The sequence below is a fragment of the Miniopterus natalensis genome, chromosome 1 (genome assembly GCF_054644295.1).
Source record: "Miniopterus natalensis isolate mMinNat1 chromosome 1, mMinNat1.hap1, whole genome shotgun sequence".
NCBI lineage: Eukaryota > Metazoa > Chordata > Mammalia > Chiroptera > Miniopteridae > Miniopterus > Miniopterus natalensis.
Genome location: NC_142081.1, coordinates 160139883 through 160160496, shown reverse-complemented (window position 1 = coordinate 160160496; position 20614 = coordinate 160139883). Strand labels below are relative to the sequence as shown.

Sequence of the window (20614 nt, the reverse complement as noted above, 5' to 3'; positions counted from 1 at the left end):
CCCGCCGCCGGAGCCCCCGCCCCCCACCGGCCGTCGCCGTCTGCCCCGCGCTCGGTGGCCGGCGGCTGGTCCCGCGCGTTTCGCTGGCGCGCAGCCCGCAGCCGCCGAGGGCGCTTCAGAGCCCGTGAGCGCTCCGCGAGATGACTGAGTGCTAGCTGGCAGGCCGAAAGGGAAAAATCTAATGTAAGCTTTCTTAATTCCCTAAACCTCAAGAGGAATGTGGAACCGCACAGGAAAATGTACAGAAGGAAGTAAAACTGGCGCGTCTCGCATTCTTTCTCACTTGCAATGAGGCGAGCGCGCACCGCCCTGCCGCGCTGCGCGGGACGGGACAGTTAAGCCGCGTCGACAGCCTCCTCTCGGGCGAGAGGCCTAATGAAACGCGTGCCGTGCGCGGCGGAGCGCGTCCCAGGTCGGGAACCTAAGTGGAAACCGAATGTCTGGTTGCTGCCAACACTGCGCTGAGGATCTGGTGGCGGGCTCTCTCAGCCAGTAACGTGGCTTTGCTGTGTTTGCGCTTGTCTCTGTGGCAATAATAAATCGGAAAGGTGACAGCCTTCCTAGAGTTAGGAATTAACCTAGAGGTCAGAATGGCTCAGTGCCCCCCAAGGTCGCGTCGGAACAATGCAAGCGTCTGTCCTGAGACGCCCGCTGAGTACTCTAATTTGAGGCAGCCGGAGCCTATGAATAACCTGCTACTACCCACCTGTGTTGTGTGTTTGTTGTCATGAAAGTGCTTAACTTCTTTATTGCATTACTTAATTGTAGGTCACTTATTTCGTCAGCTGCCAAGCCCATTTCCAAATGAGCTAGGTCAGTTTCTGTTTTCCCAGGGTGCTCAGATATTTCTGTGCCACTAGGAAAGTTCCTGTTTGAAGCTGTGTCCCATCCGCACGCTTTGGGCAGGTGTGCAAGTCCAGTGGTTCTGCTCTGCAGCACCTGGAGAAAGGGAAGGCCATCTGCTAATTCCGAAATTGCCGTTGCCCCCCCCCCCAAAGATTATAGAACAATGCTTTTCCCAAATGGCTATCCTCATTTATTTTACATTTCAGCAAACATTTATTATTGCCTTCTTGTGGAATTTATATGTCTTCATGACTGTGGAAAAAATATAGACATCTTCAGTTCGACCCTCTGCCTCCAACACATGGAGGTTTAAATTGTTACACACTCACAATCATTTGGTTATTTTTAAATTTTATAAATTTAATATTTTATTTATTTAATATTGATGTTCTTACTTTACATGTTGGAAACTATGACGGAAGCTCTCACAGAAAAGCAGGGCTAAACTAGGCAAGTTCACACCTGAGTGTGCCAGCACTTTCGGCTTGCTGAGCATAAGTAAAAGGGTGGAGATTTCCCCCATTTGATAACACATTTATAAATAATCAATGATTTTAGAGCTGAATGATCATTTCTAGTCTTATGATTGTACCAGAGTGAAGAAGAGACATTTTTATTTTGAGCTCAGCAATGAATGCTTAGGGGCTCTTGATTTAAAATCAAGCATTTTCATTGATACCCAAATGGGCTTTTCAACATATTCCTGAATGACATCTCCAAGACAATGTATCTTTACCTCATTGCACAGTGACAGAGAATTGAGCAGAATAAACTTTTTTTTTTTTTTTTAAATATGAGAAGCACGGATCTCGGTGAGACATTGGCTCACCTCAGATCTTTTCTGTTGACCTGAGAGTTCATGGGCTGCCTGAATGTTAGCACACCCGGGATGACACAGCATCGGCAGAAAACGTGACGACAGGCCTCTCCTGTCTGGGTGTTGACCTAGGTCCCCTAGCTGCCTCCACATTGTCTTGCCATATGAACGACCTGAGTAATTGGGGTGTGTGGTTCTGCACTGGGGGCCAAATCCAGGAGCTGGGAAGGGAGCTAACAGTTACCAAATGCCTACTGTGTGCCAAACCCGTGGTGTGGTAGGTGCTTTACACATATCATCTCATTTACTTCTTAAGGTAACTGTATGAGATTGGTATGATTAGCCCAGTTTCACAAATGAAGAAACTAAGGCTCAAGAAAGAAACTAGAGTAAGTGCTGAGCGTAAATGTCTTCTGTCCATTCTTGCCCAAGAGTCTCCCATTTCCTGGTTAATGGTCACTCAAAAGATGCAAATGCCATGTAAGAAATTCTCTTCAAAGAGACTATAAATTAAGGTGTGGTTTCCTCATCTGTAAATCTTCATTCTGAATACAGGCCTATGCAAATTGTCTAATTAATATGGTTGTAATTTCTGCTGGGAATATTCCTTGGGAAGACAATGGTAAGACTCCCCAAAGCTGCAATAGGAGGGATCCTTGAGGAAGAGCCTCCTGAGAGCCATTGCCTTGGCAGGGCAATTCTGGAAGCTTTAGAAACAATGAAGTAATGTGGCAGACTCAGTGTCCTCTGGCGATGTGTTATGAAAGACTGGATGTGTAGTGACAGGGCAAATAAAAATTCAGTGACGTTCTAGGTTAAAGTAATGGTTTCATTAACTGGGATACTACCTATAATATGCAAGACTGTTTGATAATTGTCCAGAAAAAATCTTAACCCTTAACTTTTTAGGACAAAATCCTGAATTTTAAATTTAAGACATGAAAGTGAGTTAAACCCAAATCCTCTTGAAAATCCTCCAGGTGAGGGAAAAAGCCACACACACGCACACACACACACACACACGCACACACGTCAAACTTTATAGTTTTGAATCAAGAGATATAGATAGTGTATAGAATACAGGTTTCACACCCCAGTTTTTTACTTTGATATTTTCAGAAAGATTTATTCCCTTGTGAACCTCAGTTTTCTCATCTGTAGAATGGAGATCATAACAACTATGTTGTCAGGTTATTGTATGTGGATTTAATAAATTGGATGATATTAGAAAATAATAAAAAGCATTTAAAATTAGAGCTATTGTCATCATCATCATCATCAAGTGCTTTCTTACAAAATACCTCATTTAATCCCTATAATAACTCCCTTTTAACCAGGAAAGGTGTTATGATTTGCATTTTACAAATGAGAAAACAGACTTGAAAGAAGTGCTGTCCCCCGCGTAAGCTTCGTGTTTGAATGTGCCGACCCTCTGCTGTGGACGCCCCCAGCTCACTCTTCACTTTTGGGGAAGTTCCACTCCTTCTTTAAGACTGCAGAGAAGTGCCAAGCTTCCTCTGATAACTGCCTCCACCTTGCTTCTCCCACCACTCAAAAGCAAATGTGCATGCTACCCTGGCAAGGGAGAGCCCATGGCCAGACGGTGGCTGCCCCCGGCCACGCTTACCCATTGCACTCCCGTGGGCTGACTCCTGCCATCTCCCCAAATGGGGAAGCTCGACCGCATAATTTGTGGCAGTGGGGGGCTGTGTTTGCACTCTCCCCTGGCAAAATAATAATAATAATGATATAAAACAACATAAAAATAAATAAATGTGCAGCCTGCGCCTCTCATGTTCCTGCGGACCTGCCCTTTACAGGGCACACTGTGATCTAGCCCTGTCTCTCCCTCCTGGTGCTGTGGTCATCTTTTTTTCATTCACATTGTGATAGTCTACTATTAAACACGCAGTCAGCGGGTGATTAGGCTGATCTTTTACAATGCTTACCTCTATGTTTTCACTGATCCAGCTGTTCTTTGAAAATGTGCTTGAGAAGCTAAATATTTTAAGACTAAACAATAGCTCTTGAAAATTCAATTTTGTTGTTTCTGATAAAACCTAATAATCATTCTTCCTTCTTTTCCCATTTCTCTCTCTTAATACAGTCTCCATTCACTGAGGATGTGCCTAACAAGATTTAAGCATATTTTAAATTACACACACTGTGTGTGTGTGAGAGAGAGATTGAGCAGTGATATAACTGAATGATGGATAGTCAGTAAAGAAAGAAAAGTATTGTTTTAGAAATGAAAGGAACCTTAGAGTCATCTACTCTAAATTCCACCCCCCTCTCTAACCTACTCCATTCCTAGGTTTCTGTTTTCAGAGATAAGGAAACTCAACTGCAAGGAAATAAAATTAGTATCTGAGCCAGAACTGGACTCCATGCCTCATGGGTGTAATACAGGGATTTTTGGCCTTGGCTGTGTGTACATTATGGGCTGGATAATCCTTTGCTGTGAGCCTTCCTATGAATTGCAGGGTGTTTGGCAGGCATCCCTGCCTTCTACCCACTAGATGTCAGTAGCACCCCGCCCCCTCAAGTTGGTACAACCAAAAATGTCTCCAGACATTGCCAAATGGCCCTGGCTGACAAAATTTCTTTGGGTTGAGAACCAGTAGCCTAATGTGTTTTCCATTCCTATAATACATCGGCACTCATAATTCACAGTTTGAATAATCTATGCTTAAGTTACCAAGACAAATAATATTAATGGTAAACTGGATGTAAATATAAAACCAATTCTAGTGTTAAAAAAAATTAACTTAGCGAATTTTTATTGCAGATTTTAGCATCATTGGCCCTGAATAATGAAGAATCTTATTTGTGATGGAGTCACTCATACTTTCTTCTTATACGATTGCCTTGCTGACTTCCCCACGCCTCCTTTTAGAATTCTGACCTAGTGGCTCCCACAACACTGACCTTTCTTTTTTCCTCCGATTTCCTTGGCCATTTCTGCTCACTCCTTATCACCTGCTTCCCAGAGTCCTGTTATTTTCTATTCCGTGCCGTTTCCCTTGGAACGTTGGAACGGCTCGAGTGCCTTTCAAGGCCGTATTCCCTCATATGACTTTCAGATGGGCTCCACCAACTCCATTCTTACTCTTTTACTTGAGATCTGTATCCCCAAGGGCCTCATAAAAATAAATGGGCGATATATGAACTACAGCCTCAAACCCCGTCACTCGTTATTTCCTCCATTCGCGTCTGCCAGCTGCAAGTGCCACCGCACACCTGCTGCTCTGCCTGTTTTCTACTCTTAGTGGCACCACCCTCCTTGGTGTTTCTCGCCAGACTCTTGGCAGCATCTCTGCCTTCTCTCCTTTCCTCTCCATCCCCGGGTGTCTGGCCCATTCACTCTGCTGAGGACAGGAGCTGTATCTTTTACATCACTTTTCCTTTTAGCATCTTGTTCAGTACCTTGCATAACAGAAAAAGCCTCAACAGATATTTATTGAACAAATATAATCTCAGACGTGTAGGTAAAAATAAGTATAGACTAAGCTGCTCTCCTTTTCATTCATTGACGCAGCTGTTCTCCCCATCCTCGCATTATACTACAGATGCATAGGTGCTTCTCACTGAAGTTGAAGTCTCCAATTTAACCAAAAGTATCTTTTCAAAAAATAAAAATTTTTTAGCAGCTTTAAATGTGCTAGGCGTGTTACGCACTTTTGCTGAATGAAAAGCAATTAGCTTTGAGCTTTGAAAATTACCTTTGTGTACTCATTTTCCCTCTCTTTTTCTCTCTTACTGATTAAAACTCTGTTCTTTTGCAAATTCATTTTTGGCAATAGGCCTTTATAAAGAATGCACGCGACGATAGTATGTTTCTAAAAATGCCATTACGTAGACAAAGCTTCAGGCCGCACACAGTATGACCAGAATGAAAAGAATGCAGATGGAAAACACTCATAATCCAGGCGGTTGCCCTTTTAGGAGATGGTTCTTCCGAAACAATAATGTAATAGTAATTAAAATTTCTGGATTGGATCTATAGGGGTAGGTGTGAGAAGCAAGATGGAAGTGAGGAATGGTAAAACATGTTTCAGAAAGACCCTCCCGTACAACATTATGTTGAAGAAAAACTTGTATTTCCAATAAAACATTGGAAATGATACTCTAGGGGTGAATCTTTGGCTTTTAGGGGATGCAAGTCCCGTATCAGGAGCTCTAAGTCAAAAGATTCCAAACACTCAGATTAATAGCATTGTACCCTTTACACAGGGTTGATATGCACCCTCCTGCATTGTGAGAACATTTCTATCATGAACAGGATACGTCTTTAAGTCTATTTTAGGGTAAAATAAACGATACCCTTATATTTTGACACATTGGTTCTTGATTTGAATAGCTTTAAGTACAGTATTGCATGATAACTGAAATATGAGCACTCCGAAGTGTGATTTAGAAGTTACTACCAAGATTGAAGAATATAATGGCTATGCATTGAAAAACATGGCCTAGTTCATCTTTTCTTACCCCTTGACAAAGAGGGTCCTATGGCTATTTTAATGTCAAAATTAAAATAAATACTTATTTGTAACCATTATTATATCAACTTCTGGTTTCATCCTATTTTAACTCAAATAGTTATAATTGGTTTTTACATTTTGTTTTAAATGAAGCTTAGTTAAAAGGGTAACACTGAAAAACTGTAGGAAGACAATGATTGCTGCTGACAGAGGCAAGGTGATTTATCAAGATGTGAAAAGGAGGGTGTGACTAGGAGTCCTGACAGTAGTTTTTCACATTACACAATGTGATAAAGATTTTACAGCTGTTTTAACCAAGGTGCACTCTAATAGCCGGGGGGTCATCTAAAACAAAAGGCATGTGGGAATGGTGGGGGCATATTCACTCCTTCAAAGGGTCCAAGACCTAACCTGCCTCCCGTGTTACAGACAGATGCTAATGGAACAGACTGCTGTGGAAGAGGTTGCTTTTCAGGAGAGTCGTTTTATCCCTGAAAATCACGATGGATTTTGCTGACTTGGCTTGGTAGGCCAGTCGCCAAGTCCCTGCTTCCTTCTAGATGAGCCCCTCAGTGTGGCCAAAAAAAAAAAAAAAAGCAAGGTCAAAAGAAACCAAGTGTAGTAGAAGGATAGGCTTGCCATTTGGCATTCCTCCTGCTTTGGGGCAAGCCCCTTAGTGCCCCAGGGCCCGGAACATTCAGTGCTACCCTCATTCAGGTGATGGCACTCAACCTCTCCCACGCGTGCGGTCCCCAATATTGTGCAAGGGTGTAGGCCAGGTCCTGACTCACAGGGTAGAGGTGGTTTGTATCCTGTGAGTCACCCGCACCACTTCCTGCTGGCACATGAGAGATCTCACTGAGACACAGTCTCTGAGAGGTGAAGGCAGAGAGATGGATAGGCGAGCTTCAGGACCCTAAAATCCATCTGGAAATTTGACAGGAAAAAAATGGCCTCTAAAGGGATCTTGATCTTCATAGTAGTATTGGAATAGAAGTTTCACCAGCCAATTTTGAGTTTACAATTCATTTACCCCATGTCACCTCGTGCAGAATTCTTTGTGTCTTAGCTACCTGTGTGAATTTGCCACTAGGTCTGTCTTCTGACACACCGGCACTATTCCAAGTCTTTAGTATCATAGCAAATTATTTTTCTTAGCAGGACCCATGGTCAAAGATCCAAACTCAAGTATAATACTTGCAGTTGAATCTTAGAGAGATCATTATGTCTAAATAACACTAAAGTCATGAAAAAAACTGAAAGATTAAAGAAATATGTGGATATGACTTTAGCATCTATTCCTTCCCTGTATGACTTTAAAGTAGTGAGTAGAGGTTCTTGAGGGTGACAGGGCAGCAGACATCAGACTCCCGCACGGTGGGGTTTCTCAGTTTCTGATCACCGCCGCCGATTCGTGTGCCCCAGTCCAAGGGCTGGGGCAGAGGTGAGGCGGAGGGAGGCTTGTGCAGGTGGACACATGGTTGAGATCCAGTTTTGCTCTCTTGTTGGTTACATACATCCACGATGGAACTGGAGTCTGAGCACTTTCTTTTGAGAGCAGCACTTAAAATTATTTACAACTTCATCTGTAAAATACCCGGATGTTGGATTAATACAGTGAGTCTCACAGAAACCATCCTGAGCGATGGACTATGTCCAAGGGAGTGTCGCAGGTTAGGAGAGCCCGGTTTTTGTGGAGGCACGCCCTGCGCTGAACATTCTTTAATTCACAAAGACAAATATTTCACCCGTGGCCTGACCAACTGGAACAAAGTTTCCAACAGTGGAAAAACTAACAACTGCTAAAATCCTTAAAAAAAAAAAAAAAAGACTGAGAAGCAACACCCCAAAACAATTACCTGGATTCCAAATAGCCACAGGTGGCAGCTAGAAGCAGTTCTGAACAGGAGAGGCTAGTTTCTGATTTCTGCAAAAGATGAAATGAGCTTCAAATGTGCATTTGCACAGTGGACCTGGCTGGCCCTTTCTTGGTGGGAGAATTGGTAATGTTGCCTCCAAAAGACCCCTCGGGTGAAGAAACATGAAGGGATAGCAGGGTCAAAGACGTAAGGACACTTGTCTAGAACTCCAGTTTGTGTTGAGCAGACTGTATAACCTAAAGGGTTTAATTCTTCAGTCGTCAAAGTGCATGGAAAAATTATACAGAGAAGTAGAACAGAATTGACTTGGGTGAGATTCTACTTCATTCTCCATGAAAAACGATGCGGACAAAGTAATCTTTTTTTCATCTCTGTTCCACTGACAACAAAATCCAAACTTTAGCCTTTTTTAAAAAATTTATTTAAGAAAGATGATTTTTTTCTATAAGAGTAATTGAAGTAGCATTTATATTGTTGTAGAAATACAGAAGGGGGAGGAGCTAGTTCTAAACTTCAAAAATCATTTTAAAATCATTGAAAGATTCTGAGATTTGATGACAAAAGGTTTGTTATCTTCCATGGTCACTGGGTAATTGGTCTTAGACAACATTTAAATTAACTGCACTGAGGTTGTTTGAGGCTAATAACCACTTCACAGGATTGTTACAAGTGTCAAGTTTGAAACATGAAATTACAAACTATGATGCTGATGCGAAGAATATGCAATTTGCTTAACGAATACACGCCTCCTCTGAGAAAAATAAAATAAAGTCATTTGTTACATGGGTTAAATCATCATTTAAAATGCCAATTTACAGAGATGTATAATCTTGGTACAGACCAGGAGAGGGCACTACCCATGTATACTGCTAACACTGGAGGCTCGATGTTGAGTGTCAGGGGCCGTTTGGGGGATCTCAATGGCATTTCAGAAAAATATCATTTCCTTCAGTTCTCCCAGAAGCTCTAAGGGAGGGAAATAACTCACATAGCTCAAGTTTTCTCCCAGGATTGCCTTTTCCTCATACTTCGTTGCCTCCCCTTGGGGTTAAATCATCTGCTTCAATGACATTTGCACAGGCCCGTGCCCTGTGGTATCTGTCACACTGAGGCATGTGGTCTGCTCCCAAATTCTGGAAGTGGCTCGTTCACAACAACACCAGGTGCCCCTAGGAAAGCCGCTTGAACTCTTTATGTTTCCGTTTTCTCATGTGTCTAGTAGCAACGATAGTGTCTTCCTCCTAGAGAGAGAAGGGGGGTGCGGTAATGTGGACCAGGCGGAGGGAGCCGTGCCTGCAGGCGGCGGGTGTTCCAGACGGGCCACCGCTGCCAGTGGCTCTGCTGCCACCGAGATTTCTATTTCTATTTCGATAACAGCTATTCCTATAGAATGGAAAGAGCGGCTGAAGTACAAATACCTGGCTGAGATTAAACTCTCTTCAGTAAATATCTATGCAGTTAAAAGCATTGATCCGATGCTTTCTACGCAGTTAAGAAACTACTTGAGTCACGTGCTGCCAGTTTTCCAATATTTGTCTTTTCACTGGCGACACGGGATGAAAGGCCGCGCTCGATGCCCCCCGGGCTGGCAGAAACTGCGCTCTCGGGCTCCGTGTCTGCGTGTTCATTCCGTGTTAGATAAGATATATTTAGACTTTGCTTAGATTACATTTTACAATGCAAGGAGTAATTTGGAATTTAGGCACTTAATTCAACCACAATGTGTCTTAGGTTGAGAGTCCTGTATAGTTGTTACCGTAAGTGGAACCTAATTCTTATTCGAAGCCTTCTTTTGTGATAGGTTCTCCCTTGGAGCATTGCTTCGAGCATAACATGGAATAAAACACTGGAAATGCTACAATTTTTGAATTTCTAAGCTTCTTTGGATATCAAACTTCAAAATCAGGTCTTTGAAAAGGTTCCTGTGAAACATTTAAAGCAGGTTAAATCTATAACTTGCTAGTGCAATGCGAAGGCTTTGACCCTTGGACCTAAGAGCTGGGGGTTCATTTTCAATTACATGCTTGTTTCCATGAATTATTTTCTTTTATGGTGTCCATGCATCCAATTCTTGAAATAATTAAAACAACTCTATGAATATTGCATTTATGTGGAAATCTGACCAAGCTTTCTTTCCCTGAAGCATTAATCACATATTTGATTTTTTCCATAAACAGGTTTTCATCTCTTACAAGCAGTTCTCGGCACCACTGTGATTCCTTCATGCATCCCAGGAGAGTCTGACGACAACTGCACAGCTTTAGGTAAACCCAGCTCTGTCCGGAGGGCTTCAAGGGATCACACATTGTTAACAGAAATGTAAACGCAAAGACTATAAATACAGGGCAGTGGGGAAAAAGCAGGGGGGGATAGCTACTGCGTCAACAAAAGAATTTTTAACCCCCTTATGACCTAGCGACCTGGAACACATATATAAAGAAGTAACTGGGGGCAGAGGGACTGTGCACCTAGTCATATGGAGAAATTTGGTCTTAGGTAAGAAACAAGAAAGCCAGATCCCCTGACGCTTTGCTGGGAAACCATCGTTACAGGCTGGATCCCAGGCAAAGCAGGAAATTGAAGCTTTGTACACGGGAGATAGTCAGTGTATTTTTGTTGTTATTTTTGTAAGAGGAACAAGGGATGTCCTGTCTTTTTAGCCGCAGCGTTCGTTTAGAAACATTTATGGGGTACTTCACTACATGCCACATGTGGTGTTCAGGCAAAGAAAAACGAAGATGAGGCATGCACAGTCTTTCTCCCTTGACGACCCCAGAGGACTCTGGCTGTGGGTTCAACAGAGGCCTGCTTTATATTTAGTCAAGAGCTGTTGAGTCGTGGAGTCAAGGGTTATCCGGAGCTATTGAGACAAGGGTCATTTATGCCGAGGAACCAAGCTATTTTCCAAAACAACTTCACCATGTTTCTTGTCTGCCTTCATCACTGGGCTCTCTAGAGGTTTAGTCTGCCTCCCTGGCCCTGTTTTTGGTCATTTGAACTATTGCAATCAAGATGCTATTTTAAAAAATAATTTCATAAGCATTCTTCACACTTTAGTAACTGAAACATTCTAAAGTGAATTTTGCATGTAAGTTGCAACGCTATTTCTAACAAGGTTCCTATTTTCACTGTTGCATTTTTGCCTAACTGAGGGCTTTGTAACTCAGGGTTTACCCAGTTCATGTTTGGGTCTCATTGTTAGAGACGTAGGGAGGCTTGATTTCTTTGACGGTAACCTCAAAAATTCTGGAATGCACATCAAAATAAGACTTACTAGCTTAAAAGCCACTATAGAATTAAGATCTTTTTAATTAATGTATTAAGCTTACAATTACTTTGGAATAATGAATTTCAGAATTATTTTGAGATTTGAAAAAAAAATAGGCAAAATTTGGCTTAGTGAATAACTGTGGAGGGTAATGATTTTGTGTGTGTGTATGTTTGTGTGTATGCCCTAAACTTACCTTTTCTACTTTTAAGTGTTGTCTTTTGAGAATTAAATCCCCAGGTTTGTCTGGCTTAGTCTGTTGGACACTTTCTTTTGGGCTCAGGTGTTTGTCTATTGTTTAGGGAGTGTGATAGCTAGAGTGACTTTGTACTCCTGCAAATTCTTCTCTACTGATCAGTACCTGACCTGCTTTGTTACAATAGATCAGTGGTTACTATTATGAAAGAATGATTAATGTTTCAAAGAAGGTAACAGAATATATTCAACTTTCCATTTTCTTCACAGTTCAGACAGAGAACTATCCACGTGTGGCTCAAACAGCAATAACGCAGTGTAACTCTGACATGAATGGCTACTGTTTGCATGGAGAGTGCATCTTCCTGGTGGACATGAATGAAGAATACTGCAAGTAATGTCCCCAAAAGAACAAACAACAAGTTTTTTTAAACCTGTATTTCTTTATTGTTTGAAGGTACTCTCTATTTCCACAGGGAGCAGTTTATATGTACTATGAGCATACAGTTTATATGTACTACTAAAAACTTTATTAAGTGAGTGTTTTAAAATTAGGCAGCAAATAGTAGCTATCATATTGTACAGATACTTCAGGGATACAGATTGGGGAGGGCTTCAGATGCTTCCCTCTCACTCCTGCCACACAAGCAGCTCAAATTTTAATCTTTTTACTGCTCTTACATATATCAGCCACTGTTTTAGGAGCTGATTCCACTGATACAGACAAAAAGCACTTCAAACCTAAAAATCGAATGAAACGCTATTCTAGACTGGCAGCACCCCGGCAGCTGAACGGGACTGGCGTTTTCACACCCCACTTTCACCTGAGAGCAGGTGGAGCTCTTTGTATCACTGTTGGCCTAGTTCCAGGCCAGCCTTTGAATTCATCTTTACAACTTTCGGCAACCCTTGTTGATTTCGTGCATTATAGTGCGAGATTAGTTCTTACAAAACTAAGTTGTAACCGTGATTTTAAAAAATCAATTGGTCTTTCTCTTGCATTTTCCTTTAGGTGTGAGTTGGGCTACGCCGGTGTCCGATGTGAGCACTTCTACTTAACGGTCCAACAACCCTTGAGCAAAGAGTACGTGGCTCTGACCGTGATCCTCGCTCTCTTAGTGGTTCTCCTGTGTGCGGGTTCCGTCTACTACTTCTGGAGATGGTAAGCCAGCGGTTTTTTTACACTCTTTCTAGAAATTACTTTTGTACAGTACAGATTTTAAACTGGGTAAAAATATGGACAAAGCATTCTTTAGAGGGATAACATAGGCTCTGCACTGATTTTATTTATAAAGAAGGTTTAGTGGCAGGGCATCTGGATCTATGTTATCGGCTCTGTTACTTATTACCTACGTGACCTTACGCAGGTCAGACTTGGGAGTATCAGTTCTTTATAAAATACAGATAGAAATCCTTATCCTACATTAATTACAGGATTAAATATGATAACACGTGAAAGTGAGCCATCGCCGTGATGCCAGTGTTACAGTTGGTGACTTGTATTTAATTTATTGGGTCAAGTTTTGTATTTGGTAAAGCACAGCCTTGTAAATGAATGACCCCAGAAATGTAAGGATCTTAGAATGTCAGGCAGACTACTAGGAAGGAGCTTCCAGACAACCATAAAAGCCTACTTTAAAAAAGTAGTTCAGGTCAGTCCCCCAAACAGCCGCACGCGTCCTCAGGCACGATGCCATACCTTCAGGCGCAGGACCAGGCCGTGGGGCCGTGTGAATTAGCTCATAAAACCTGCTTGTAAAATGTCCCCATGAAATTCTTCTTACTTTGGACCTGTTACAAATTGTTGGGTATACATCTGAATGATTTTTTCCTGAAAGTAGCGCACTTCTACTCCCGAAGGCCTGGAAGTGTGCTCCTTTCGTGAGGCTGAATTTATTTCGCCCGTTTGATCTTAAGCACTCATCCATATTAGCAATGCCTCGCTAGTCGCGGTCTCAGAGCTGGGTGGGACTGAACCCGAGGGACACCCGCGAGGCCTCCGACCGCAGGCCTCGCCCTCATCCAGGAGCGCGCGCGGCCCGGCGCGCACACGGACGCGCCCCTCGCGGGGACGAGCGCGGAGCCCGCGCGCAAGGGCTTCGGAGGGGCCTCCTCCCGCTGCGCCCGCCGGCGCGCCGGGCCCCGGGGGGGGGGGGGGGGGGCGGGCTGCTGGGGGGCGGCTGGCTGAGCGGCCGCGCGGGACCGCCGCAGGTCCGTGGGCCTCCCGGGCGGCGCGCCGGGCCCGGGGGGGGGGGGGGGGGGGAGACCGCTGGGGGGCGGCTGGCTGAGCGGCCGCGCGGGACCGCCGCAGGTCCGTGGGCCTCCCGGGCGGCGCGCGGGGCCCCGGGGGGGGGGGGGGGCTGCTGGGGGGCGGCTGGCTGAGCGAGCGGCCGCGCGGGACCGCCGCAGGTCCGTGGGCCTCCCGGGCGGCCCGGCCAGGGGCGCGCTGCTGCGCTTCGCTCCTCCGTGGGCTGCAGAGGGGAGCGGGCAGCCCGAGGGTGCCGCACGCAGCGGGTCTCGGCCTCGGCGCGCGGCCGGGCGCCTGCTCCCAGTCAGCGCCCGTAAAGCCCGGCCATTTTCATTTTGCCCGTGATGGCGTCGTATCAACGTGGGGGGCAGGATGCGCCGCGATCCTCAAAATACCAGTTCCTTCGTGGGTAGGTGGAAAGGAAGGGAAGGGGGGGAGAGAGAGAAGGGGGGGGACGGAGGGAGGGGGGGGGAGGGGGGGGGAGGGGGGGGGAAGGAAGGCCCCAAATGAGGCTTAAATGTGGTCACAAGCTCCTGGAATTTTACAATTTTCATGTTAAGGCCTCTGGGGACTCCTTTAATCATGTTTCACAATTTTCTTCCCCCCGCATTTTAAGGTTTTTCCCCTCCTCCCCCGAAATTGTTTGACCACAGACTGTCACTCCCTCTGCCTCCCTTTTCTGGGTCCAGCCCAAACCTGTTCACCTTTGTCATTCTGGAATCACCCTTTGCGTCCATACGCTTGTTCCTTTTGTTAACATACTTCTTTCTCATTACTGTTAATTACGGGACTAACAGTTTCATTCATTTCTGAATATTTCTAGGTACAGAAATCAAAAAAGTGAGAAGTCAAGAAAGGAGTATGAGAGGGTGACCTCGGGGGACCTGGCGTTGCCACGGGTCTGAGCGGTGCCATCAGGCTCACGGGCTGGGAGGCACAGCCAGCCTGCTCACGTTGATATTCCTATTTTATTAATAATATTTATGTTGGGTCAAGTGTTAAGTTGACATTGTATGTTTTTAATATACTTGGAAACTTCTGTATTTTTGTTTTATTTTTGACAGACTGTGTAATGTACACAAACTAATATAGAAATAAAATAGGTATTATTTTTTTTCTTGAGCTAAATGCTTTATTGGAAGCTACAAAGCTTCTTTGCCTACCAAATAGGTTGCTCAGGAAGTATCAGCAAATGACAGATTTCTGTAAGCTCAACCATATGGTCAAATCAATTTAATAAGTACGTTTTCTCTACTCAAAGCAGTGATAATTGGTTTGACTACCCATACTTTGACATATAGGTTGGCACCACTGTGCCATGTACTGAAACAATGATAAAATGAGCATCGGGGTGAAGCAAACACGGACTGTGTGCTAAACATTACAATCATTTGAAACAAACTGCACTGGGAGAGCTCCGCTGCCCGCAGGCCCGTCCTCAGCGCTAGCTGCTCACCTGCCAGGACGGGATTCCCTGTCCCGGCCACACTCCTGCGGGTTCGAGCCACCCACTGACAGATTCTTACGTAAAATGAACTGAGAACTTAGCTTTATACCACCTTTATGCAAATAGTAGGTATTTTATAGCTTCACAGTGTTCCTCCTTTTACAGCATTTATGTGAGGTAACTGTTGTTCCTGAGACAATTTAAAAAAGCCAAAATTTGTGCTTCTTTGTAAGAGTATTTATTTTCTTAAGGACTTTGCTGAAGAATTCTAAGATTAACTCGTAGTCCAAAATTTGATGGACTAATCATTATTTTAAAGTATAAGACAATCATTCTGTATATTGTCTAAAGACAGAAATAGTTGTTTTCTATACAAGAGGTTTTTAACTTAAGAAATTAAGTCATTAGCTTCTTGTAGAATTTAAAATTATATGTTTAATATTATATCCTGATGCAGGATGTGGGGGAAATAAGTCAGGGTGTTTTTTCCCAAATGAACAAATTTATTTGAAAGCTTTATCAATTTAGACTTAACCATTCCTTCCTTCCTATGGAGGTTGAGATGAAACCAGGGCCCTGGCTTCCGCCTTTTGTTTATTTTTTGGAGGAGACAGAAAGGGGCCATTTTGGTTAATCTGAAGCATCTCAGCTCATATTGCATAACTGAATGCAAGCACCTTGGTGTGTTTTCAGTCTTTATTTAAGAATGCTTGTAGAACTAACCCCTATAAAAGTTAAATCTTTATTTAGAAATACATGTTAAATAATAAAAAGGTAGGACCCAGATTGTTTTTTGTGGATGAAAAATAAGTAAGAATAATTGTCTTAATGAGGGTAATGCTGAGCAAAAATGAAAAGTGATTGCTATCAGCTCATGTTTCCTATGAGCAATGGAAAGATCTGGCTCACATTTAGTTTGCCTTCCTCATTTTACAGATTTCTCGCTGTGTTTCTAGAAGGGACTATTCATAGCCAACATATCGAGAACAAATGCAAATCCAGTGTGTAAATGATAATTGGTGACTTCCTACCAAGACCACACAGTAACTCACTTGACATACTCTGTAACCGAGGACATAAAGTTCTATGATTGGTACTAAAGGTTTAACCTCAAAATTGGGATTTATGTAATATATTGAGCATTTATAGTACAATAGAACACTACCATTCTAGACATATATTTTTTTTCTCTCATCTTTCTGCCAAATGTCAAAGCAATGGGAGAAATGGTGCACTGGTATGACTACTCTAACTCAGATTTTTATTCTTGCATCCTTGGGAAGAAAGCTAAAGTCAACTGCTGTCAGATAACATATTTTCATACAACAAACGCATGATACTAGTTTCTAATTTCTATTGGTTTTGGTAACACAGTTGGTAAATGCTTATGTCTGATCCACTTTGTCATTTTTGCTGCAATATCCATACTGTAGACTTCAAAAAAAATGCATTTATTTTGCTTCCCAATATTTTCAGTTTTTTTTCTACTCTTATTTATAAGGGAGAAAGGGGAGTAACCACTTGTATAAACAGTGTTCTAGAGTGCTTTTTAATATTTTAACTAAAGAATAATTTACCTAAAACATATCTGTTATTCAAGTTGAGACAATGCTAAATGTATTTTTCTCTATGCCTTTTTTTTTTTTTTTTTTTGTACTCTGTAATTGCACTTTTTAAGTTTGAAGAGCCATTTTGGTATACAGTTTATATTAAAGATGCTATGGAACATAAAGTTGTATTGCCTGCAGATTAAAGTAACTTATTTGATAATGAATTTTATCCAAGTACTGAATTGTATCAATTTGTTTGTGTTCAATATCAGCTTTGATAATTGTGTACCTTAAAATATTGAAGGAGAATATAGACACTTTACAAGATATTGTTAATGTTTATTTATTTTTGTTGAGAACTGGAAAAAAATTGAAAAATAAAAATGCATTAAGCCATGCATTAAAATTTCACTGATGGAGTCTCTTTTCCCTTTTTCCCATAATGCGTTCAAGGATTTAAGAGCAGTGACAAGACTACAATGCAGTTAGATATAAAGACAAATGGTCTTAGTTTGGGAAAACATTAGATAATTTTATCACATTTTATTGCCCACCATAGTAAAGAATTTCTTTGAAATATAAAAGGCCACATTATTTATAAAATTCTAGGTGTTAGTATTTTTTAAAGAGTATTTTAGAAGAATATTTAAAAAGTATTTTTTTAAAAATTAGATACCCTAATTTAATCAAATAAAATTGACATTATTTTGAGGGACATTTTTTTTTTTTACATTCAATATTAGTCCCAGGTGTACAGCATACTGATTAGATAATCACATACTTTATAAACTATCCCTTGATATTTCCAGTACCCACCTGGCTCCATACATGGTTATTAGAATATTATTGACTATATTCCCTCTGCTGCACTTTACATCCCCGTGACTGTTCTGTAACCACCAATCAGTACTTTTCAGTCCCTTCACCCTTTGCCCCTGTCCCCTAACCCTCCTCCGCTCTGGCAACCATCACTCTGTTCTCGGTATCTATGAGGCTATTTTTGTCTGGTGTGTTCATTTCCCTTGTTCTTTAATTTCCACATATAAATGAAATCATATGGTTTTTGTCTTTCTCTGACTGATTTATTTCATTTAGAGTCAAGTAGCAGCAATATGCTGAATTCTAACATAAATATCTTCATTTAACAACTTCTTAAAGAGAATTTTTTGTGCTCACAAAATATTTACTTTAAGTAAAGACTTACTCTTTCCTCAAAAAAAAAAAAGTGTATATGAACAACTATGCATGGTGTCAGATGGGTACCAGATTATTAGGACGATCGTTTTGAAAGTTATATGAATGTCTAATCACTATGTTGTACACTAGTAAGTAATGTAATATTGTATGTCAACTATAATTGAAACTTTTAAAAATAAATTAACAGAAGAAAAGTGGAAAAAAATAGAAAGCATAAATACCCTACTGAGATGTAATTCTTGATAGGACACGTCAGCCAGAGCATGTCTCGTGGTTCCCTCAGCTTCTACCAACTAAGAGGCTTGACTTCCCCAAGCCTTTGGAGCAGGAGGCACTGGTCCCTCTGAATGTCCATCACAGCAATGGCTCTCTTGGTTCATACTTCAACAGCCTACAGAATGCTGTGTCCTTAGACCATTTCACAGTCCGGGGATAGGTCAGGGAGGCATAGGTGTGATCATTTCACAGGGAGGTAAAGGGGTTTGTCCAGGGTCACAGTGATAGTAAAAGTGGACATGGTATGAGAAACAAGGTCTTCTGGTCCCCAATTCCACTGTCATTCTGGCCCCGTCAGAGGCAGCAGAACCATCATGTGCAGTTAATCTGAAATCTAGTTTAGAGTTTCCTTGGGAGAAACAGAAATTTTTGTAAAATAAAATTCTTAGGATCTCACAGAACCATCAAATTGACTCTGTTCAGAGCCTGAGAACGCAGAGGGTAAGAGAAAGAATGCTTTGAAAAACACTTTCCACTTGGCTTCCAGGATGCCACATTCACCTGGGCTCCCACCTGGGTCTCCACCTGCTTCTCAGCCTGGTGCTAGATCTTCCTTAATATCTCCCATCCCCAACTACAGGTCTGTAAATGTTGGAGTGCCCCAGATCTCAGTCTTGAAACTTTTTTTTACCTTGATAGCCCTCCCGACTTTATTTCATATAGTCCTGTCCCTTTAATTGTCATATAGGTACTGGTTACCCCCAGCCTGGATATTTCTGTTGAGTACCACACCTCATTATTTAGCCACCTATCTAAAATCACTTGGATACCCACTAGACATTCAAAGGTACCATGTTCAGTCTCTGATATCCCCCCTGAAAAGTTTTCTTCTACGATGTTCCCATCTCAATTAAATTCAACCACATCCTTCTTGTAACCCAGGCCTAAAACCTGCTACATCCTCTGGGAGGCACTGAGGGACTCACTTTCAAGTGATTTCAGAAATGATTACCCTAAACTTTTTACAACAATGGCAGAATTGGTCATTTTTAGGAGATTATGCAGGAGGAAAAAAAATCCCAGGGAACCAGGGTTAGATAAAATATCATAATTTTCAAAAGGAAGATATTATCTAGGCACTAAATTAGACTTTGATCAATTTTAGAACATATTTTACCCTACATAGTCACAAACATAAAACATAAGTGATGTTCATTAGGTTCCAACATGGATTCATTAAGAGGGAGACATGGCCCGGCTGGAGTAGCTCAGTGGTTAAGCAACGACCCATGAACCAGGGGGTCAGGGTTCGATTCCCAGTCAGGGCACATGCCCGGGTTATGGGTTCAAACCCCAGTCAGGGGCGTGCAGGAGGCAGGTGATCAATGACTCTCATCATTTATGTCTCTCTCTCTCTCTCACTCTCCCTTCCTCTCTCTGAAATCAATAGAAAAATATTTTTAAAAAAGGGGGGGGGGGCATAAAACATGGATCTCTTTTAAATATCCTGTTTGGTCACCAGCTAATGGCAACTACCCATCATATAAAACCAAACACAGATACTTCATTCAGTTTATCTGAATATCTGAGAAATATTTGAGATAATTCTTCCAAAAATTTCACGTGTACCTGAAGTGCCAAGTACCTATTTAAAAAATAAGCACAGCCTAGGTTCATTTAATGCAGGCATTTCGAATGGATCCATTACCTGCTAAATAGATGAATGCCATATGATAGGATGACAGAAAGCTTTAGATAAAGGTTTTGTTTATATTCACTGGGGATATAGGAAATAAACATAAAAAGCACAATAAGCGAATGGTGATTTTTCCATTCATTTTATCAGAAGGGAAAAATGATTTCCATTCTTCTGGGGACAGCAGGATTGATATCAAGAAAATATATGTCAGGTTCCTTGTTCTCAAGTTGCTATAGAGAGCAATTCACATTCTTAAAAAAAAAAGATAAAATCAATGCTTTTTGAATTAGTCAACCAATATTTTATTGAAAAGCATTTTTTTTTTTTTGTATCTAGTAATATATAAAGAGTTGTGGAGTATTCAAAGAACAGGTAAAATATATTGATGTTTTCAGAAAAATTAGAAGAAAAATTTGGAGTTATGGAGGCATTTAAAGAACAATCCAAGGCTTTAGTAGTTAGGATTCTTTGATTTTTATGGAACAGAAAATAATTCTGGCTTAAGAAAACATTTTTAGGAACAATATGGGGGGAGTAGATAGAATTAAAGTAAAAGCCAAAGTACCAGGGAAGTTCTGGTGATTTAGTTAGCAATGTGCTGCTTTTAGAAGGTGAAGTTTTAAAAATCATAGCACTGTTAGTTCGTGGATGCCTGTGGTCTAGAGAGACAGCATCTGACTGCCTAGCTGGGATCCTGGACCTACCTCTCGGCCAGGAGGGCAGTACATTTCACTTGAGAAACCACCAAATTTGTATTTAATGGGAGAAAA

General features: G+C 41.9%; 1 protein-coding gene and 1 non-coding gene across 2 annotated transcripts; both read left to right on the top strand.

The window, feature by feature from the left end:
* The first annotated feature begins 3230 nt into the window (after nucleotides 1-3230).
* LOC148094465 (U1 spliceosomal RNA) lies at nucleotides 3231-3390 on the top strand. The gene has a single exon (XR_015713675.1). It is a non-coding gene; the product is annotated as a U1 spliceosomal RNA (small nuclear RNA).
* A 4399-nt stretch (nucleotides 3391-7789) lies between these two features.
* Nucleotides 7790-17143, top strand: EREG (epiregulin). Its single transcript, XM_087826349.1, has 5 exons — nucleotides 7790-7817; nucleotides 10202-10288; nucleotides 11758-11881; nucleotides 12500-12649; nucleotides 14559-17143. Exons 1-5 carry the CDS (start codon nucleotides 7790-7792, stop codon nucleotides 14638-14640), a joined length of 471 nt encoding a protein of 156 aa, XP_087682475.1. The 3' UTR covers nucleotides 14641-17143.
* Nucleotides 17144-20614: the final 3471 nt, after the last annotated feature.

Bases quoted from the DNA above. Each gene is read 5' to 3' on its own strand.
- EREG (XM_087826349.1), top strand. From the start codon at position 7,790: ATGGACTATGTCCAAGGGAGTGTCGCAG. The intron at 7,818-10,201 runs GTTAGGAGAGCC...TTCCATAAACAG, and splicing joins TGTCCAAGGGAGTGTCGCAG to GTTTTCATCTCTTACAAGCA. The intron at 12,650-14,558 runs GTAAGCCAGCGG...GAATATTTCTAG, and splicing joins GTCTACTACTTCTGGAGATG to GTACAGAAATCAAAAAAGTG.